General features: G+C 39.4%; 1 protein-coding gene across 1 annotated transcript in view; it reads left to right on the plus strand.

The window, feature by feature from the left end:
- Window positions 1–23,757, plus strand: part of CFAP58 (cilia and flagella associated protein 58) — a 109,603-nt gene that overhangs the window by 20,223 nt on the left and 65,623 nt on the right. The window contains exons 7-9 of the mRNA XM_086379312.1: window positions 2,422–2,581; window positions 7,028–7,110; window positions 10,968–11,159. Coding sequence (XP_086235438.1) covers window positions 2,422–2,581; window positions 7,028–7,110; window positions 10,968–11,159 — 435 coding nt within the window. The remainder of the gene's footprint in view (window positions 1–2,421; window positions 2,582–7,027; window positions 7,111–10,967; window positions 11,160–23,757) is intronic.

Here is a 23,757-nt window from a genome sequence, read left to right on the forward strand (position 1 = left end):
AGCTATTTGTAAGGCCCCCTCAGACAACCATTTTGCCTTTTTGCATTGCTTTTTCTTGGGGATGGTGTTGATCTCCGCCTCCTGTGCTGTGTTACAAACCTCTGTCCATAGTTCTACAGGCACTCTGTCTATCAGGTCTAATTCCTTGAATCTATTTCTCACTTCCACTGTACAATCATAAGGGATTTGATTTAGATCATACCCGAATGGCCTAGTGGTTTTCCCTACTTTCTTTAATTTAAGTCTGAATTTTGTAGTAAGGAGTTCATGAGCTGAGCCACAGTCAGCTCCTGGTTTTGTTTTTGCTGACTGTATAGAGCTTCTCCATCTTTGGCTACAAAGAATATAATCGGTCTGATTTTGGTATTTACCATCTGGTGATGTCCATGTGTAGAGTTGTCTTGGGTTGTTGGAAGAGAGTGTTTGCTATGACCAGTGCATTCTCTTGGCAAAACTGTTAGCCTTTGGCCTGCTTCATTCTGTACTCCAAGGCCAAATTTGCCTGTTACTCCAGGTATCTCTTGACTTCCTACTTTTGCATTCCAGTACCCTATGATGAAGAGGACATCTTGGTGTTAGTTCTAGAAGGTCTTGTAGGTCTTCATATAATTGTTCAACTTCAGCTTCTTTGGCATTAGTGGTTAGGGCATAGGCTTGGATTCCTGTGATGTTGAATGGTTGCTTTGGAAAGGAACCGAGATCGTCCTGTTGTTTTTGAGACTGCACTCAAGTACTGCATTTTGGACTCTTTTGTTGACTATGAGGGCTACTCCATTTCTTCTAAGGGATTTTTGCCTACAGTAGTAGATATAATGATCATCTGAATCGAATTGCCAAAATTCTTTGGATCATAGAAAAAGCACAAGAATTCCAGAAAAACATCTACTTCTGTTTCATTGATTATGCTAAAGCCTTTGACTATATGGATCACAACAAACTGTGGAAAATTCTTAAAGACATCTGCTTCCTGAGAAACCTGTATGCAGGTCAAGAAACAACAGTTAGAACCAGACATGGAACAATGGACTGATTCCAATTGGAAAAGGATTACATTAAGGCTGTATATTGTCACCCTGCTTATTTAACTTATATGCAGAGTACATCATACAAAATGCCAGGCTGAATGAAGCACAAGCTGGAATCAAGATTGCCGGGAGAAATATCAATAACCTCAGATATGCAGATGACACCACCCTTATGGCAGAAAGTGAAGATGAACTAAAGAGCCTCTTGATGAAGGTTAAAGAGGAGAGTGAAAAAGCTGGCTTAAAACTCAACATTCGAAAAATGAAGATCATGGCATCTGGTCCCATCACTTCATGGCAATAGATGGGGGAACGATGGAAACAGTGACAGACTATTTTCTTGGGCTCCAAAATCACTGCAGATGGTGACTGCAGCCATGAAATTAAAAGACGCTTGCTCCTTGGAAGAAAAGCTATGATAGACCTAGACAGTGTATTAAAAAGCAGAGACATTACTTTGCTAACAAAGGTCCATCTAGTCAAAGCTATGGTTTTTCCAGCAGTCAGGTAAGGATGTGAGAGCTGGACAATAAAAAAGGCTGAATGCTGAAGAATTCATGCTTTCAGAGTGTGATGGTGAAGAGTCCTTTGGAGATCAAGGAGATCAAACCAGTCAATCTTAAAGAAAATCAACCCTGAATACTCATTGGAAGGACTGATACTGAAGCTGAAGCTCCAATACTTCGCCAAGTATTCACCTGATGCGAAGAGCTGACTCATTGGAAAATACCCTGATGCTGGGAAAGATGGAAGGCTAGAGAAGGGGACGACAGAGGTTGAGATGGTTGGATGGCATCACTGACTCAATGGGCATGAGTTTGAGCAAACCCTGGGAAATAGTGAAGGATAGGGAAGCCTGGCATGCTGCAGTCCATGAGGCTGCAAAGTGTCAGACATGACTGAGCTACTGAACAGCAAGACTAATGTACTCAAGGAAGGGGACAGTGACTTTTCTATTGTATGTAGTTGTTCCACAGTGGCAATGTGGATCCAAAAGACTCAATATTTTACAGCATGTTAATAACCTACAAGAGAGATCACTTTGTGAGTCTGAAAGCTGGTAATCAATACAATATTTGTACACAAATTTCACACCTTTATGATACATACAGCTCGGCATTCTTATATTATTTGATTCAACGATTCAATGGTATCTTGAGACATCAGGTGTTTTTTTCATTGTTTTTAGCTCATTTAACCATATATTTTATTCAGAGACTAGAGTTTTTCAATTTCTCTCAAAAACTACACAGTGTGTGTTTTGATTTAATCCCACAGAATAATTCTGCACTGACCTAGAAAGAATGTTCTTCTATTGATTCTGAGTTTACCATCATCCAGTCACCGGTCCTTTACTGACCAAGTATCCCTGGTAATCCTCTCTCACTAATTACAGGCCAAAGAGGAAGAAGTCCATCAGATGCGCCTTGACATTGGGAAGCTCAACAAAATCAGAGAACAAATCCATAAGAAATTGCACCAGATTGAAGATCAAAAGGGAGAGGTGGAACAGCACAAGGAAACCCTGAAAAATCAGATCTTGGGACTAGAGAGAGGTAAACCAAGAATCATTTTGTGTTTTGTTTTTATTAGATTATAAGCAATTTCATTGGTGACTTATGTCTTTTGACAACTCCACTCGTATAAGCACAAACCATGCGGAATGAATTCAGTGAAGCAACATTGAAACTAGCAATTAAATAATATGGAGGAGACATCATTTTGTATACCTTGAACTTTCTTACCTTAAAAAACTCTTCAACGGATTATATTGAGCCCAAAGTATTGCTCAGTATTTGTCAATGAAGTAAGTAACAGCAGGAGACATGAGACACTGTTTTGCTCCCTGGGTTGGGAAGATCCCCTGCATGAGCAAATGGCAACACACTTCAGTGTTCTTCCCTGGAGAATCCCGTGGACAGAGGAGCCTGGCCGGCTATGGTCCATAGGGTCACAAAGAGTCAGACACTACTGAAGTGACTTAGCACACACGTATACTCTTAAGTCTGGGTTCTACATGATCTTTCCTTAAGTTTTCTTTTTCACAGAGGATGCAGGAGAAATGAAACTTGAATATTCCCCATGAGCAGTATATGAGACAATAGTGTACCCGGAATCAGCAAGACAAAAATAAATGGCTTCCAACTCCTTTCCTCTTACCATATGGCAAATCCCTATTCTACCCAACTATCACTGTGACCTGTGGAGGGAAAATTTAAGTGCCACAGGAGGCCAGGTAGTATAGAAATGTCGTTAAGGATACAGACTCTGAAGATGTGCCTCGGTTCAGATCCCACCTCCTTCTCATTTAGCTTTTGGGGATAAAATGGCTAATATCGAAAGGACAGTGCCTGGCATGTAGTAAGTGCTTACTAAATGTCATCTATTATTATCCAGATATATTACTGCTTATAAAAGTAATGAGAGAATGCTATCCCCTCCTGAAGAAGAACATAATTAAAAATATGGCGTATACTAGTTAAATATGGTGTGGTAGAAACAGCTCAGAGACTTGGAGACAGAGGGATCGGGATTTGACTTCCGACTGCACCAGAAAATGTGAGGCAGGAACACCTCACTGAACTCAGCTGTAACTCACTGACTGAGATGACATACCCAGAAGCATAAACATGTACATTGCCTCCCTAAAAGTTAAGTAAAATCTAGATCTCTAGATAAGATTATTAGAAATATTTGTCACTAAAGTCTTTGAGAAGTGCCAATACATTTCCTTCTAAGACATCAGAAACAATCTTTTACTGAGGCACAGTTGCAGTTGATATTGGTCATTTCTCCATTTATGTACTCGTTCAATAACCTGAGTCCAGACTGTGAGGAGGCATTATGTTAGGCATTGGGTGCCTGGAGGTTCCTGCCCTCAGGATGCTTACAGTGTAGCATGAGTTTATAATCTAGTATCTTCAATGACAGATACACACACACAAAGGTAGAACTGGTAGAGCACATTTTGTAATTGGCTTGGTGAATTTCAAAAGCATTCCCATATTAAAACTTCCGTATTTTTGCAGACAATAGTTTTTAGCTGCCTGCAGAAAAAATTTCCCCATTAAGTATTGACCGCAGTTCTTCATTCTTAAATCATGTTTAAAGAAGTCATCGTGCTCTCTCTTCTGGTTATTTTGTGGATCTCGTTAGCATCATTATTTCTTCTTAGGGAGCACTTCCTTTTGATGTGTCCTATCAGACAGGGATATTGCACATAATGGTTAGGAGCACGAGGCCCCCATATGTTATGATTTCCTGCCACAAAATCCAAGAAGCGAACTGAAAAATTGCCAGAACTAACAGGAGTTCAACAGGGTGGCAGGTTATAAAAGAAATATATAGATATCAATGGCTTTCTTTCCTACAAAGAATCAGTTACAGTGTATGATAGAAGACCCCCCTTTCACAATAGCAACTAAAGTAATAAAATATCTATGAATAAAGTTACCAAAATATCTGTAAGGCCTATATATATAAAACACTACAGAATTCTTTTGAGGGGTATAAAAAGGAAGACTTGAAAAATGGACCAATACACCAAGTTCCTGGATGAGAAAACTCAATATGGTATAGATATAAATCTGTCCAAATTAATCTGCACATTTAATATCTCCAATAAAAATTTCAGAGAGTTATGTTGCTTGGGACTTGAAAACTGATTCTAGGGTTCCTCCAGAAGAATAAACAGGTGACAATAGCCATAAAATTCTGGAAAAGAAGAGTGAGAAGGGAGCATTAGCCTTTACCAGGTGTTTAAATGTATTATAAAGCTTTAGTAATCAAATAGTTTAGTGAAAATGTGTGAATAAACAGATCAATGGAAAGGATTGGAAAGGCTACAAAAAGACCCGTGATTATCATCTCAGATAAAGGTGTTGTTTCATACCAGTGTGCAATATGGATTATTAAGAAAATGACAGTAAGATAATAAACTACTTTTTTGGAAAAAAAGTTAAGGTCAAATGTAGGAACAGTAAAGCCAAGATGGAGAGATTTAATGAAATTAAATGTTAATAACCTACAGGAGAGATCACTTTGTGAGTCTGAAAGTTGGTAATCAATACAACATTTGTACACAAATTTCACACATTTATGATGCATACAGCTCGGCATTCTTATATTATTTGATTCAACCGTTCAATGGTATCTTGAGACATCAGGTGTCTTTTTCATTGTTTTTAGCTCATTTAACCATATATTTTATTCAGAGACTAGAATTTTTCAATTTCTCTCAAAAACTACACAGTGTTGTTGTTTTTTGTTGTTGTTGTTTTTTAGCGACAAAAGACTCTATTGCTGTTTAGTTGCTAAGTTGTGCCGGACTCTTTTGTGACTCCATGGACTGTAGCCTGCAAGGCTCCTCTGTCCATGGGATTTCTCAGGCAAGAATACTGGAGTGGGTTGCCATTTCCTTCTCCAAGGGATCCTCTCGACCCAGGGATTGAACCTGTGTCTCCTGCATTGGTGGTAGATTCTTTACCACTGAGCCACCAGAGAAGCCCCCAAAGACTCTGTATAAGAAGACAAATTGACTAAAACATTGCCAAAGAGTTAGTATCGTCATTATTAATATATATATAAGGTGCTCTTTCGAATTCACTAAAAGGTAAATAATTCATGAGAAAAATGGGCAGAGAGTTAGTGTGGACAATTTGAAAACCAGAAAACAAATAATTGATTGTGAAACATGAGAAAGTAGTTGACCTCACTACCAATCAAAGATATGTGAATTAAATATAAACATACTGGTTTAGGAAAAGCTATCAGGTTGTCAAAGATCAAGGAGAATGGTAATAACTGTTCTAGTTTGGGTATGGATTTAAACTGCTATTAATTTTTGGAGAGAAATTTGGCAGCTGGAGAAAAAGGTCTTTAAAAAGAAAATCACTTTTGGTTCAAGGACTTCCTCTCCTAGATGACCAAATGAGCAGGAACTTTCATAAGATTATTGCTTGTAATTGCAAAACAAAAAAATAAAAAGAAGCAATTTAAGTGTTAAGATGAGGATTGGCTTAATAAATTAAACATTTTTATACAGTGAAATATGAAGTCTTTAAATGTTCTGCTGTAGATACACATTTATATTATAGAGAGGTATTTATTTATACTGGTTAGTTATAAAAGCAAGTTACAAGACTATATGTGTGTTATGGCTCCATCTTGGTGTATGTGGTATATAAATATATTTATATACACATATGTATTTGCATAGGAAAATGTCAGGAAAGAGGCACATCAAAATCTTAAGTAGATTCTGATTTTTTAAAATAAATTTGTTTATTTTAATTGAAGGATAATTGCTTTACAGTATTGTGTTGTGTTGGTTTCTGCCAAATATTAACATGAATCAGCCACAGGTATACATATGTCCTCTCCTAGATTCTGATTTTTTAAAAAAATTTTCCCTTTAGTTTTTGGAATTGTTTATTTTCCAGTTTCTTCCTGTGTTTCTAATTAGTTGTATAATAAAAAATATTTCAGGAGAGCAAGGACTTTGGGGGCTTTCTTAGCATCAGAGTGGTAAAGAATCTGCCTGCCAGTGAAGGAGACATGGGTTTGATCCCTGGGTCAGGAAGATCCCCTGGAGAAGGAAGTGACAACCTACTCCAGTATTCTTGCCTGGGAAATCCTATGTCTGGAGGAGTCATGTAGCCCTCCAGGCTACAGTCCATGGGGTCACAAAAGAGTCGGACACAACTTAGGGACTAAATAACTAGGACTTTTTGGAGTCAGAAAGACCAAACTCCCAACCCTAGCCCTGTCACCTCCTGGCTGCAGACCCTTGGTGTATGGGTCTCTAAGCCTCAGTTTCCATCTCTTTAGTGGGATGGGAAGACTTACCTCACTGAGTTATAATGAAGATCATGTACCACTCAACAGAAAGCAGTTTTATAGCTACAGATAAATATATAAAGCAGTTTTCATGTCACTGTGGCAGATTCTTTCTTGGCAGGCTCTCTTTATATTTATTATTGTTTTTCTCTCTGGTGATTTAGAGGTGGAGGCCTCAAAGAAACAAGCAGAACTTGATAAGAAAGCAATGGATGAGCTTCTGAGAGAAAGGGACATATTGAATAAGGTGCGTTTGTTACAGTAACACTGGTGAATAAATGTCTTTCTTTAGTGCTGTAATATCTGCCTATAACCGGTTGCAGGGGAAAGAAAACTCTGAGCCAAACAAAAGTAGATTAGAACTAATAATAGTGCTCAATTGTCCTTTATGCAGCTATGCACATCCATGTTCACTGGCTGTGAATTGAAACCACAGTATCACCTGTGAGCACAAAGGCACTTTGAAGAATTATCATATAAACTAGCAGGGGATTTCAGAGAGTCTTGTGGTTTCTGTTCCTATTGCTGGTGTCTTATTTGGCACCTAAGCAGTTGATCAAGATTTCTGATTTTAATATCTATAATTTGCAATTTTGTGCCAATCCAGAAAATACAAGTGAGTTCTAATAAACTTTAACTTTTAGGTGTTTCAAGGATGGCCGGTTGGCCATACCAAGAGTCTCTAACCTTTCCTCCATCTTTTCCCGAGTGCTGGAGGCCTTGGTTTCTGCTTCTGGTGCTTATTCCTCCTAGTCTTTGAGCCCAGTATGGTCCAAAGCTGAGGGAGAGGCTGTGGGGAGCTTGAGGCTTACAGACCCTGCCCCCATGCCCCTTTCCTCTCCCAGCCCCTTCCAGAGGATTACCTCCATTGACAGTCACTCTGAGGAGATTAACTACATTCATAGGTCTAGGGTACGTGTTCCTGCTCAAGAATTCCCTCCAGGGAGAATGAAGCATGAAGCGATGTGCCAGGTGTAGAGTGCGGAGGCTGCTTCCACAGCAGACAGCTTGCTGGCTTTTGGTCAATAGAGCTTCATCTTATCAAAGAAGATACAGCCTATATTCATTCATTTCAATTTTTTATTACTTTAATATTTATTATTTTAATTTTTCTTTAGGTTTCCCAGAAATGAATAATTGTTAACGAAGTAGATTATCCTGTAGTTTAGAGCAGACTAGGGAATCTCAGAAAAGAGTAGAATATTAAGTATCTTTACATTCTGATCACTCCTTCAGAAAGTCATTAATTTTTTTTTTGCATAATCCTAGAACTGTGCCTTTATTCCATAAATTTATAAATAACATAAATATATAAATAATATAATATAAATGATAATATAAATACTATTGTTGGAGTTAGATTAAAAAAATTTTTTTTGTAACATATACAACATTTAATCCATTTATATTTTGTATGTTCTGGTAAACCACCTTTGGATTTTCTGCCACAATAGGACACCTAACACTTTAATTTTACACTTATTTGTTTAATTTGACTACATCAGCTTGGTCTTGAGGGCAGGTACTTTTTTTTTTTTTATATGCTGTTTACTCTGAATCCCAATATAGATATGAACTCAGAAGTACAAATTAAAATCATATGAAACTTCAGCACTTCATGCACCACCACTACTTCCAAATGTTTGCATCCTTTCCAAACTATCACCATTGAAAATTCAAATTTTTTTCAACAAGGCAGGTACTTTTTAAACTTTTTTTGTCTTTCCCAGCCATTGCATCCTTAGTGCCTGACAGTGCGCCTGCTCCTCTGCAGGTGTGCAGTCAACCTTTACTGATAATACATCCTTTCCTCACTGACTTGGAATGCCACCTTCATTCAATGAATGAGTGACATAGTTTTGACAGACAGCAATGTTCATATATTTGGTTCTCTCAGTGTCGTGTTGAAGGGACTTTATCTTTCATAGAGCAAATGTTTAATTCAGTACTTGAAAGTAAAGTTGACCTTTTCCATTTTTCTACGTCATCATCCGACCAAGGTTTCATGTTCTTTTTTTTTTTTTTTAAACCAATTTATATTCCAGTGGTTTTCAGTCCTGACTGCAGGTCTGTATTGGTTAGAGATTTGGGAAGGGATTACGAAGTGCCTCGTGGAACCCAGGGGGCTTTCCAGGTGGCTCAGTGGTAAGGAACCCGCCTGCCAGTGTAGAAGAAGATGTGGGTTTTATCCCTGGGTTGGGATGATCTCCTGGAGAAGGAAATGGCAACCCTCTCCAGTATTCTTGCCTGGAACATCCCGTGGATAGAGGAACCTGGCAGGCGACAGTCCATGAGTTCACAGAGTCAGACACGACTTAGCAACTAAGCAGCAACACAGAACCTAAGGATACAGCTGGGCCTCAGGAACGATGAAAACCTGGCCTTTCACTCTTGGGATGCACAGAAAGCCCCTCCCTCCACCACTAGACTTCTAGCTGAGTCATGGCTTCATTTCTGTCTTCCAGTGAAATCATCTCTCTCTCTCTGTTTCCCTGTCCAAATGGCAGAAAAAAGCTATTGCCAATAAACAGCTCCTGAGTTTACATCTTCTACTGAGATACAAAAATCTAGAGGTTCTATTTCGGAAGTCTCTGGGTCCATTCAGCTGTGGCTATAGAAGCAGACATGCTGTGATCCATCATGAGCATGGCTGCAGAGTTGCACTGTATTAATTCTGTGTTCCAGAGGAATAACCTGACTTCTTGCGCAGCCAAACCAAGGCACTTCCATTGTAGTAGCATCAGAAACCACCAGGGCAGCTTCCCCCGCCCCCAGAAAATGTAGGTGCCAGAGTCCCATCCCAGATCCACGGATCTCGAGTTGGGATGTGAGCATCTGTGTTTTTTTTTTTTTTTTCAAACAACCAGGTTAATTCTTTTTTAATGTAGTAAAATACACAGAAAATAAAATTTGCCAGTAGTGACATTTTATACATTCACAATGTTGTGTAAAACATCATGAATCTACTTCCAGAACATTTCGTCACCCAAAAGGAAACCCTGTACCTGTCAGGCAGTCTCACCCCACTTTCCCCTCCTCCCATCTTTGGGAGTTACTCATCTGCTTCTGTTTTTGTGGATTTGACCATTCTGGATATTTATATAACTGGAGTCATACCATATGTGACTTCTTATGTCTGACATCTTTCACTCAGGATAATACTTTCAAGCTTCAACCATGTTGTACTGTCTACTTCATTCCTTTTTATGGATGAGTAGTATTCCACCGTATGGATATAGCACATTTTGTTTATTTATTCATCCAGTTGATAAACTTTTGGGTTGTTTTCCCCTTTTGGCTTTTATAAATAGACCTGCTGTGAATGTTCATGTACAAGTTTTTGTTTGAACACGTGTTTCAGTTCTTTTAAGTAGATGGCCAGAAGTGATGTTGTTGGATCATATGTTAATTCTGGCTGTCTGTATTTTTAATAAGAAGGTTTTTATTTTATTTTGTAGTCAAAGCCTGTGGTACATGATTAGGTTCAGCTGTTCTAACTTCACAAGTGAAAGGCTAGCGTTGGAATAGAGATTGGCTTTGGGGTCAGCCAGCCCGGGATTCACATTCCAGCTCTGTCACTCCCCTGTTGGGTGAACTTGTGTGTGCGTGTGTATGTGCTCAGTCATGTCTGTCTCTTTGTGAGCCTATGGACGGTAGCCTACCAGGCTCCTCTGTTCATGGGATTCTCCAGGAAAGAATACTAGAGTGGGTTAACATGCCCTCCTCCAGGGGATGTGCCCAACCCAGGGATCGAATCTGTGTCTCCTGCTCCTCCTGTATTGCAGGCAGATTCTTTACCACTGAGCCACTGGGGAAGCCCATGAACTTGTAAGCAAGTAGCTTATCTTCTCATTCTCAGTTTCCTACCCCTAATATGGGAGCAATATAAGCCCACTTCCTGGGGATGTTGTCTCTCAGTGCCTTTTTATGTGTGTTTATAATGCTCTGTGCAAAATTAACATAACAAGCTCTTAGTAATCTGTAGAAAATATGATTATTTTTATTCATCTCCCAAACAATGCACCTAATTATTTTAGGATTAAGGCAACAAGTAAATTTAACCCAAAACCCACAAACATTTTTTGGTGCTGTCCTTATTTTCAGAATATGCTTAAGGCGGTCAGTGCAACCCAGAAACAGATAGACCTGGTAAAGCTCCATGAACAAGCCAAGAGGAATCTGGAGGAAGAAATCCAAAACTACAAAGAGGAAGCTCAGAAGCAGAGAAAGATCATCTTTCAACTGGAAAAAGAGCGAGATCGGTACATCAATGAAGCCAGTGACCTTACCCAAAAGGTAAGCTAGTCCTCCATGGTATGGGTTGAGCATCAATGCATTATTTCTGATTGCCACACATTGTTGCAAAGACAGATTATTCAGATTGCAGCTTGTGGTTCACATGCTTTAAGATAGTGGGCAATAAGCTCTGCTAGCAAATCAGCTACTGCCCATTTAGAGTAAACAAATGCTGATTAGATATTTGCAGAATGTAAGTTTGGAGGAACACAAATACACGTGATCAGTCCATCCCTAGGAGGACATGTCTTCCTTGTAAAAGATGCCCCGTGATCCTCATACCCCTGGCTGGAAGCCATTGTAAAACAGCATATTCCTCTTACAACTTGATCATGTAAAAAGCTCCACTGATTGATTTACTGACTCTGAGAGGACTAGTTATCAGTTCAGGCACTCATGTTCTCTAGTGTGGCTAAGCTTGTTAGCTTCTGTATCCGTCAGATTCAGATCAGATCAGGTCAGTCACTCAGTCGTGTCCGACTCTTTGTGACCCCATGAATCGCAGCACGCCAGGCCTCCCTGTCCATCACCAACTCCCAGAGTTCACTCAGACTCATGTCCATCGAGTCAGTGATGCCATCCAGCCATCTCATCCTCTGTCGTCTCCTTCTCCTCTTGCCCCCAATCCCTTCCAGCATCAGAGTCTTTTCCAATGAGTCAACTCTTCGCATGAGGTGGCCAAAGTACTGGAGTTTCAGCTTTAGCATCATTCCTTCCAAAGAAATCCCAGGGCTGATCTCCTTCAGAATGGACTGGTTGGATCTCCCTGCAGTCCAAGGGACTCTCAAGAGTCTTCCAACACCACAGTTCAAAAGCATCAATTCTTCGGTGCTCAGCCTTCTTCACAGTCCAACTCTCACATCCATACATGACCACGGGAAAAACCATAGCCTTGACTAGACAAACCTTTGTTGGCAAAGTAATGTCTCTGCTTTTGAATATGCTATCTAGGTTGGTCATAACTTTCCTTCCAAGGAGTAAGCGCCTTTTAATTTCATGGCTGCAGTCACCATCTGTAGTGATTTTGGAGCCCAGAAAAATAAAGTCTGACACTGTTTCCACTGCTTCCCCATCTATTTCCCATGAAGTGATGGGACCGGATGCCATGATCTTTGTTTTCTAAATCTGTCAGATTAAGTTGTAGCAAATAACCCTCAGGTCTCAGTCGTTTATAGCAACAGAGATCTATGTTTTGTTCACATTAATGACCTTTGAGGGTCAGCCACAGCTCTGCTTCACGTCCTCTTCATTGCAGATGGACTCTGTTGGAGTGTGTTGGCCTCTTGCAGAGGGAAAACTGTGTAATAGTGAACCTTTGATATGTTCTCAGAGCTTCTGTTGGCAAAGGAAGGGTAAAGGGTCAGTCCACGTAACTCCCTTTGATCAATATTTCATTGATCAAAGGGAGTTACGTGATCAAGCCTGATATCCTCGGGCAGCAGTGTGATCCTACTAAGGGAGAGGCCTTACCTGGTGAGACAGAGACTACATCTGAACACATAATCTGTTGTAACCTCCTACGTCTTCTTTCCTGGCAGTCAGTCTCCCGCCACTCCTGGCTGCCATCACACTGTCAGAGTTGTTCAAAATTCCAGTGAAATCTTATTATTACTCCCAGCCTTACAAACCTCAGTCATCTCTCAGCAACCTGGGGCAGTGCTTCCTAACATTCTTTGCATCACAGCATTGTAGAAAATAGCATGTCTACAGTATGTGGGAATGAGGGGGAAGAGCCTGTGCAGGGCTGGAGGGGCTCACCCAGGGATGCCACCTGGCCCACCTACGGGTAGAGTGAATCAGTGTTTTGTCACATACCTGTAACCCATGCAGGACACAGCAATTCATATATTCTGACTTATGCAACAGAGGCTAAGCTCTTTGTTTTATCTGGAAAGCCCTTTCCTCCCCCTTCTCGGAATGAAAAATTCTTATTCATGCTTCAGTACCCAGATCAAATGCTCATGTCTGGGGTCAAACCTATTTTAACTCCTTAGGCAGAGCTAGTCACTTCCTACTTAATGGGTTTGTTGATATCTCTGGAAGAGCTCTTACCATCTTCTAGAGTACTTATTTATTTATACCTTTGTTTGTAGTGAGCTCTTGGGAGCAAGGACTTTGTCTTATTCTTCTCTTCATTTCCAGCACATAGTAAATGCTTGTAAATAGTAGGTACCAAAACTGGGTTTCACAAATAGACAGATGATGAGTGATAAAAAGAAGATTGCTGTCACTGATTTTAAAATAGGCTTGTGTGTTTCTTTCCTTATGAAGGAGAGCTACTGGTACCAAGTTTTGCTGGTAACTGGTTTTCACAATTTCTGATGTTTAACTGCACAAGGTTGCATAATGTCTCACCTAAATAATTTAAGCACAGGTTCTTAAAATATTATTTATCAACTATAATTTTTCTTTCTTACTTAACTCCTGACAGCGTGTATCAGTTGCTACAGCAACTTGTGTCACTTCTGGACATCTTATTAAAAACATGTATGTCTTTTTGACACCTTCTCATATTTCTTTCTTTACTGCCACACACACACACACACACACACACACACACACGTACTTCATTCCCACAAACAGAAAGCTCCCTGTCATGTATCCTATTTATAGGAAGTTGAGGAATAATACCAAGGACTGGGGGAAGATGTATGAAACTGGTATTTTCATCTCCTTCTAAAGTGGGTTGTTCCAAGTTTATCCTTTTGACCCCACAATTTCTTTTGTAAAAACTGAGTATATGAAGAATAAGAATGCACAGATTTTTATAAAAGAATATTCTTCAAAATAAATTGTGCAAATTTGCCTTGTGCCATTAAAATCACATGTTTGAAAAATATTTTTTAAATGGGGAATATGGTCACAATATGAATCTGATAAGAACAAAATGCAAAATTATTTATATGGTTTGACCTAAATCTTATCTGTCTGCAGACAAAAAGGATTGGGGTCATTATATCATGGGGTGGGTAGTGAAAATTAAATGAGGTAATGTCGGTAAAGTATTTAGAATGATCTCTGGCACATAGTAAATGCTATGAAACATTTCATAAATAAGCAAGTAAATAATTAATTTGTAGATAAACAGCCCAGAATTTTTGTTCAAAGCGGCATTTGAATGTAGCTATTTTCAGCTTGTTAAATGTCAGTAACAGAGGAGAAAAGTTTTAATGGCATCAAACACTAAGGTTGACATAAGGCCATGCTGCAATAGAAGAAAAGAGATTGGATGAGAATTTTAAAGCCAGTAGAGGTGAACTGAGGAAAATCCACCTGGCCCTCAATTCACAGTCCCTCGAACTTGCTTGCAGTTGGGAAGGAGAGCGGCAGTGGTAAGCAGGAAATGGGGGGAGATAGGAGAAGATGAGAGAGTAGGCTGGGCTCTTCTGGGAGACAGGACCAGTTCCCAGGGCAGGAATGACCGAGGAAGTGCTAAGCATGGGACCTCCGATGGTCAAGTTTAAGTTCTTTACTTGCTCTGTACCTGCAACAGTGACAGTCTGCATCAACCCTGTGGCTGGATTGTGCTTTGTGGGGGCAGGGACCGGGTGATGAGGGATGTGGGATATGAGGTAACACACCTAGAAAAGGAACCATCTGTCCCAGAGAAAAGTGCCAATCGAGAATCTGGAATTCTATTGAAATAGGAAATCAAAGCCACAGTGAATAGGAGAAATATAATTCCTCTAAGAATTCTTAGAGATACGAGGTATCATGTTGGGCTCCCTAGCACACAAAATGAAGATTATAGATGTTCTGTTGTTGTGGTTAAGAACAGTGTGACCCCGGTAGGATAGAGGACTATCATCTGGGTTATAAGTCCAAGATGACATTACTTCTAAGACAAAACAAAGATAAAGAAAGGAAGTGATGGATAAAATAAGGACCAGTTGTAAAGAGACTAAAACACATGCAAACCTCAAACCAACCCAAAGCAAGCAATGGTAGATTTAAAATCCACATTGAAGTCAGTAAGTTAATAAAGAAAGAACTGATGTGGAAAATGGAATCAGTGAAGTGGAGTGCAAACTTGAGTAGTTCTCTTAGAATGTTCAGTTCAGTTTAGTCACTCAGTTTGTGACTTTGTGACCCCATGGACTGCAGCACGCCAGGCTTTATTGTCCATCACTGACTCCTGGAGCTTGCTCAAACTCATGTCTATTGAGTTGGTAATACCATCCAACCATCTCATCCTCTGTTGTCCCCTTCTCCTCCTGCCTTCAGTCTTTCCCAGCATCAGGGTCTTTTCAAATAAGTCAGTTCTTCGCATCAGGTGGCCAAAGTATTGGAGCTTCAGCTTTAGCATCAGTACTTCCAATGAACATTCAGGACTGATCTCCTTTAGGATGGACTGGTTGGATCTCTTTGCAGTCCAAGGAACTCTCAAGAGTCTTCTCCAACATCACAGTTCAAAACCATCAGTTCTTCAGTGCTTAGCTTTCTTTATGGTCCAACTTTCACATCCATACATGACTACTGGGAAAACCATAGCTTTGACTAGATGGACCTGTGTCAGCCAAGTACTGTCTCTGCTTTTTAATATGCTGTCTAGGTTGGTCATAGCTTTTCTTCCAAGGTTTTCTTCATACTCTTAGAATATAGGTGGAAACAAAAAACAAAAATGATCAAAGAGTGGATAAGAGATAAGGACAGGGAATAAAAAGCATCGTATAGGTTGCTGGTCTCTGATGGAGGAACTGAGCACCAGATCAAAGATTTAACAGAAAATATTTTCTGGAGATGAAGAAAGAACTGTACATGCAGATTGAACATGTTTCTGGCAAAATCAGTGACTGGAGAAATCTCATAGACTTGCTCTGGGAGAAACTTGTATGTGTGTATGTTGTTTAACCAACAAAGATAAAGAAAAGTACCCTCTGAGAGTTAGGCAAGAAGAAAAAGCTGAAGTCTAGTTCCTTTTTTTTTTTAACAGGAAAAAGAGTAGAAGGTAATGGATCAACATGTGAAAACTAGGTATTTCTGAGTAGTAGGGATACAGATCATTTTTAATTTACCTCTTGTGTGATTTTTGTGTTCTTCAAATTTTCTGAAATGAATATGTATTACTTTAGTATCCCGATCCAAAGAAAAAATACTAAAAAACCTTGCCCTTCAGTCAAGGACCAATAAAACCTTAGAGGAGCTTTATTTAAAATGTTTTCTAATCCATCTGTACTTGGTTCCCCTCTCTGGCAGGTGAAGAAATCTGATGTTATTACAGTATCTGCGTTTCTGAGTATGCCTCATGTCATTTACAAGTTCCTCAAGGGCAAGTCTTCTTGAGCTCTTTATGTTACTTATTCATTAAATAGGTATCTAAATATATTTTGAAAGGGTGAACGGAAAGCATAATTAGACAACTGAATCAACCAAAGACTTATTTTTAGGTATCTATATTAAATTCTTCTTCAGTAATCTGTTATCCCATGAGGTCACAAAGTGGACATGACTGAGTGCCTAAACTTTCTTAAACTTATGGGTCTGCTTGCCTTTAAATTCTTTTGAAATAGGTTGCCATGATGGACAATGTTATCTTAACTATCGTTGGCAGTTTTAGCTGGCCTGATCTCCTCTTCCTTCTGGGCTACAAAAACAGTGTCAACATTTGCTTTCTGATTATTTTTATTTAGAAGGAAAAAAAGGTGAAATCTAAGCTGCTGAAAGCCCTACATTACATTTTATTAATTTGACTTGGCATTTGCAAATGAGAAAGAAGATCCCTTTTTGTGCCAGAATTGGATGGCTCAGAATCCCAAGCCTTTCCTTATGTGTTTGTCTCAGTCAACATGTGCCATGATATTACTGCATAATAAACAACCACCAGGTCTCACCGGCATGCAAAAACAAGCACTTCTTTCTCACTCACACACCTACAGTTGACAAGGGTCAGCTGATCTGGGCTGAGCTTGCCTGGGCTTGGCCTGGGGCTGTGGGTTGGGTCCAGATTTTCTCTGTGTGCTTCTCATCCTTCAGGATGTGTACACTGTTCTCATGGAGAATGGAAGGAATGCAAAGGACAGACCCAACCGCGCAAGCACAGTTCATGGGTCTCTACTCGCCTAATGTTCTCTGACATCCCATCAGCTATGGCAAGTCACGTGTCCAGGCCCAGCCTCAACAGCAAGGGCAAGTAGACTCCTCCCATAGAGGTGGTGGGAGCAAATATTCATGGAGCCGTGACAAGCCATGACAAAACTAATAGTGTTTCAGCACTTATTCTTTATAGTTGGACTTTTTTTCTTTTATTATTGGAGTATAATTGCTTTGCCATGTAGTGTTAGTTTCGCTGTACAGCAAAGTGAGTCAGCTATATGTGTATATATATCCCCTCCTTCTTGAGCCTCCCCCTACCCCATTCCATCCCTCTAGGTCATCAATGAGCTGAGCTCCTTGGGCTACACAGCAGCTCCCCACTAGATATTTTACACAGTATATATTCAGCACTTTTTATCTTCATGGTTTTTCCTCTGGTGCAGTATAAATTTTATTATTCAGCTACATTGAGAGGCACCAAGAGTGGCATTATAAGTTGTGGTGGTTTAGTTGCTAAGTTGTGTCCAATTCATGTGACGCTATGGACTGTAGCCCACCAGGCTCCTCTGTCCATGGGATTTTCCAGGCAAGAATACTGGAGTGGGTTGTCATTTTCTTCTTCGGGGGATCTTCCTGACCCAGGGATCGAACCCGGGTCTCCTGCACTGCAGGCAGATTCTTTACCGACTGAGCTATTAGAGAAGCCCAATTATAAGTTATGGTCCACCATATTTACTCTTTTCTAGACTTTTATAAATTTTAGGTAAGATTTTTTCCTAGTTAATGATTAAAACTGGGGAACATTCTGCACATTATGCATTTGGCTCATTTTAGGACCCCCTTCTTTTTCATTCTAAATATTAAACTTCTAGCTATCCCCTCCCTTTTCTTATATACTGAAAAGCATTTTTCACAATGAATTCCTACTGACAAGTTTCTTAGCTCCCTGCTTATTTGCCTTATAACAATGTCAAGCAAAGCTCTCATAGACAGAGGTTCCAAGAAATGAATAATAATGTGCTTTCAAGGATTTACAAGTAAGTGAGGATAGCAGAAGTTGATCAAAGAAATATCATTCACTAAATAGGTACTTCATAATAAAATGAAGTTTCTGTATTTTCAATATTAATTTGAAGTTTTTAATACAGAGCATCTTTAATAGGGTAGAACTCTGGAGAGAGCCTTCAAGGGGACATACACAAATTATAAGCTTTTCATGTTATAATGAAATAAGTGTACTATGGATCACTCTTTTCCTGGAGGAGAACAGAGTGATCCATAGAAAAAAACCAAATTGATTTTTTAAGTGCTAATATTATATAATATCACATAATGTTAACATACCATGATAGTCTATTAACATTTATTAAATGATTAAATTATGATATGCCTGGTACTTATATTATGGTATAAATATAATTCTTCTCACTGTTATCCTCATTATAGCTCTCCTAGGCAGATATTATAGCTTTCATTTGTAGCATAACATGTTATTAAAAACAGATAGAAAAATAGATATGCCTCCCTGAATTTGAGATAGAGGATAAAATAAGAAAGCAAGACAAATAGAGAAGACTTAAAATTTCACATGACTGGGCACAAAGATTTTTTTTTTTGAGAGTGAGTTTTCCAGTTTTCTTATGGAAGTAAAGGCATTGTCAGCATTCAAACCATTGACACCAAGTCAGAAAAACTTACTTTAAAAGTTTATTGTACTGATATTTCATCAATTGCAAGTTAAAAGATTCCAAATTCAATGACCTACTTTCTCTTCCTGCCTTAGTACATAGGATGTTTTGACTATGGCTGCAGATTTCCTGCACACCTTATTGATTTTTATCTCACTATTATTTCTATTGGCAGGTTGTTTTAACAGGAAGAGAAAAGGCAGTAGGTTATAAACTGAGCCTGTGCCCTCAGAGTGCACTGTAAGCGTTTTCTGGTCTCCTCTGAAGTAGGCCTCCACACGCTGGCTCTCCAACCCTCTGGCTGTAATAGAACTCTCTACATTTGGATGTGATTTATCTCAGAGTTGGTTTGAGGTATCTAAAGTATAATCAATTAATTAAGCTCCAGGCCCATAGCTGGCATTCTGCATTCTCTGATATAGCCATTTAAACTGGGAACATTTTGCTGATGAAGGGTTTTGTGTCTACCTAATACTCTGCACATTTTATGAATTTTCAGGATTTGAACCTCTATGTGACATTGGTTTGAATGATTTCCCTCAAAACAAATTGAGTCCCAGCACTTGGAACTAAATTGCTTTGTGAATTGTCTTTTCCCTTTGTTTCTCTACTTTAAAAATTTTTGCTGTTATTTAAACAAAATAACCTTTGATCTTTTTGGTATCATGATGGGTTCCTATTATTCCCAGCTTCAAGAATCTGGAAACAAGTTAGACTTTGTGTACTGTTGTTTGCAAAAAGATGAACCTGGCTAGCTGGGTACCCACTCCAGTGTTCTTGCCTGGAGAATCCCAGGGACGGGGAGCCTGGTGGGCTGCCATCTATGGGGTCGCACAGAGTCGGACACAACTGAAGCGACTTAGCAGCAGCAGCGGCAGCAGCAGCAGCTGGGTACCCCAGAAAGAAATGCCCTTGGTTACATCTTTTCTCTGGAGCATTATTCTGTCTGTGCAAAGGATTATTCTTACTGTAATATTTCTCAAAGTGATTGAACAAGCAAATTTTTTCTTTTCTCTGATGTGCTGCTTGATATTCTGAATGCTGATGATGCTGTTCAGAGTATTTTCAATCTATTCATTTCCCTGACCCCAAGAAAGATGGTCATGTCCATAGAAAGGCTACATTTGGGGCTAAGATAGTGTCTTTCTTTAAAAAAATCAAACAAGTAACAGATCCAGGAATGGATACCTTATTTAGGTTTCCCATTTGTTCCTAACTTAAACATTTTTAGTTGCTAGTGGTGGTACCTTAAAAGGCCACCTGCTACTCATTTTCAAGGGATAGATCAAAGAGACGATGGAAGACGGAGTGAAATGTCTTTTCATTTCAGATCTACCCACATGCCTCTTCTGCAGGCCTCCTCTTCTCAAGTTTTCTAATTTTGTTCCTTTAAGCCCCCTAACCAACAATGCAAGCCATTCACCACTGAGTCTGTATGTATTCTTACCTTGGGCCATTTTCTTTCCACACAAAGTGGGTGATGGAAATTAATAAAAATAAAACAGCAAAATAATATAAAATACTTTGTACAAGGACTTCCCTTGTGTCCAGTGTCTAAGACTCCACACTCCCAATGCAGGGGGTCTGGGTTTGATCCCTAGTCAAGGAACTAGGGATTCCCTGGTGGCTCAGAGGATAAAGTGTCTACCTGCAATGCCGGAGACCTGGGTTTGATCCCTGGGTTGGGAAGATCCCCTGGAGAAGAAAATGGCAACCCACTCCAGTACTCTTGCCTAGAAAATTCCGTGGATGGAGGAGCCTGGTGGGCTACAGTCCATGGAGTCACCAAGAGTCAGACACTACTGAGTGACTTCACTTCACTTCAAGGAACTAGATCCCACATGCTGCAAATAAAAGACCTTGCATGCTACAACTCAAGAGCCCATATACCGCCTTAAGCATTGAGGATCCGCGTGCTGCAACTAAGACCCGGTGCAGCCAAATAAATGAATGAATGAATATAAAAAAGTACTTTGTGCAACTCTGGTTGCATAAATGTAAAAGATTGCTTAAAATAGATATTTTTCTTGAAAATATGTACACACATCAAGGCTTGACTCAAGGAGAAGTAGAAACCATAGAAAGATTAATAACCATGGAAGCCACTGAAACATCTGAGAGAGAATTAGCTCCAGTGTTGTCACTGGGGGTCTAATTATTTTAGAATTGGGTTCCTTCAAACTTTTAAGAATCAGATAATTCCCAGGCTATGTAAAATTTTTTTTCTGTATATGAATTTAGAAAAATGTATTGTATATTCTTGGGGGTATTTTTTTTCTGTTGGAATTTCTGTATTTCATTTATTTTTCTCTTTTATTAATTTATTTTTTATTGGAGGATAATTGCTTTACAGTGTTGTGTTGGTCTTAGGGGTAATATTGATTGGCGTTACTTTACTGACCTAACCCATGCCTTCTGCTGTGATAGTGAACAAAAACTCCAGGCCTTGGAGAAAGCTTGGGGATGAATGGGTCCTTGGGTGGGATGATCTAGGAACAAGAAGGAAGAGGTAGTTCTCACAAATTATGTAAATACCAAATATTAACTTCTTAGATAAGATGTTTATGGCCACCCTATTATCCTCCCAGTGTTTAATTCTCTCATAACACCCTGTGCATATCTCAGATTATTGGTTGTATCCATTCCTTGATTATCATTTTACAGTGGAGTCACTCACTAGGAGTGAATTTGAGGGTAGGGAATGCATCTTATTTTTCTATACATCACTGGCGCTTTTATAGTGCCTGCCATAGATGGGCCCTCAATGCATGTTCAGTGAGTGAATGAATAAGTAGGCGAGTGGTTGAATGAATGAACAAAAGGGTACTCAGCTCACTTTATGAAACTAGCAGAAATCTTGATATTAAAACAGAACCAAAAAGGAAACTGTAGACTTAGGTCGCTTATAAATATGTATGTAGGGTCCTAAATGAAATTCTAGCAAACCAAATTCAACAGTACATTAAAAGAATCATCCAGTATGACCAAAGAGGATTTATCCTGAAACCACAAGGATAGTTTTCTATTAAGAAAGCTATTGCTGGGGGTATGAAAATGTAAAATGTTACAGCCATTTTTGAAAGCAATCTGCTACTGCTAAGTCGCTTCAGTCGTGTCTGACTCTGTGCAACCCCACAGACGGCAGCCCACCAGGCTCCCCCGTCCCTGGGATTCTCCAGGCAAGAACACTGGAATGGGTTGCCATTTCCTTCTCCAAGGCATGAAAGTGAAAAGTGGAAGTGAAGTCGCTCAGTCGTGTCCGACTCTTCGAGACCCCATGGACTGCAGCCCACCACGCTCCTCCGCCCATGGGATTTTCCAGGCAAGAGTATTGGAGTGGTGTGCCATTGCCTTCTCCGGAAAGCAATCTAGCAGTATCTATTAAAGTTAAAGATATATATGTCTTTTGAGCCACATACTCCTCTTCTGGGAATCCATCCCAACAGAAGTAAGAGAACAGTTGCATAAGAACACATGTATAAAATGTTTATTGTAGCATGGTTCAAACTGGCAAAAAAATGGAAACCAATGAATGCCTGTCAGAGGGGAGGGGTTCACCTGCACTGGAGAATTCCCACAAAGTATAAAAAGCAAGGTGCATAAAAATATATAAGAGGATCCCACTTTGCTGAAAAATAATGACCAAATTCAGAAAGCAAAAGGAAAACAAAGCCCTGAACCTGTATATTCACTAGTTGGCTAGCTGTGAACAACATTACTTCTTTTGACTTCGGTTTCCTTATTTGTAAAATTGGGATATGATAATGCACATCTATGAGGATTTTTGTGAAGATTAAATGAGTTAATACCTGTAAAATCCTTGTATATAGAAAGTACCTGAGAAATATTAGCTATTATTACGATAATGACATTAGTAGACGTAAATAGAATATGCAGAATTCAAAGAAAAATATGGAAGAACACATACTGGATCATTAACCTGGTTTCTTTCTATGTCAATGAGGGACTGATGTGGGTGGAAGGGAGAAGAAGGTTCAGGTAAATAAGAAAGAGAAGTGAAGTCGCTTAGTCATGTCTGACTCTTTGCAACCCCACAGAGTGCAGCCTACCAGGCTCCTTCGTCCATGGGATTTTCCAGGCAATAGTACTGGAGTGGGTTGCCATTTCCTTCTCCAGGGGATCTTCCCAACCCAGGAATCGAACCCAGGTCTCCTGCATCACAGGCAGATGCTTTACTGTCTGAGCCACCAGGGAAGCTAAGAAAAAGAAAATAAATATTTATTTCCCATTTATGCACTTATTTAGAATTATGGCATATGGGACTATGAATAAAGAAATAAAATCAGAATACTTGTAAAAGAAGACATTTGTTACTAAGTATATCAGATCAATAGAACTGATAGTGTAGTGCAAAATAATATATGCTAAAAAGACATTTGTTAAAATTTGATTCCATCCTTCCTTAAATATAAATCTAAGAAAACTTTGAAAGATATTGGATTTCACTGGTGGCTCAAATGGTAAAGAATGTGCCTGCAATGCGGGAGACCTGGGTTCAATCTTGGGATGATTCCCCTGGAGAAGAGAATGGCAACCCACTCCAGTAACATTGCCTGGAGAATTCCATGGACAGAGGAGCCTGGTGGGCTCTGGTCCATGGGGTCACAAAGAGTTGGACATGACTGAGTGACTAACATTTCTTTCACTATTTAAAGATATAAAGGGACATATATTAAGCACCAGCCATCATTAACTCTGTTGGGGAAACATTAGAAGAGGGTTTCTTAGAATATATTTTCTGGAATACTAATTCTACAAGTAGAGTAAAAGGATTCGCTTCTGCAATGACTGGGGATCGGGAACATGATGCTCACAGGTATCCAAAACCTGATTATAATATCACCATGACAAAGAGA

Source organism: Bos grunniens, chromosome 26 (genome assembly GCF_055505025.1).
Source record: "Bos grunniens cultivar Pamir isolate PY7600 chromosome 26, Bosgru_T2T1.0, whole genome shotgun sequence".
Lineage (NCBI taxonomy): Eukaryota > Metazoa > Chordata > Mammalia > Artiodactyla > Bovidae > Bos > Bos grunniens.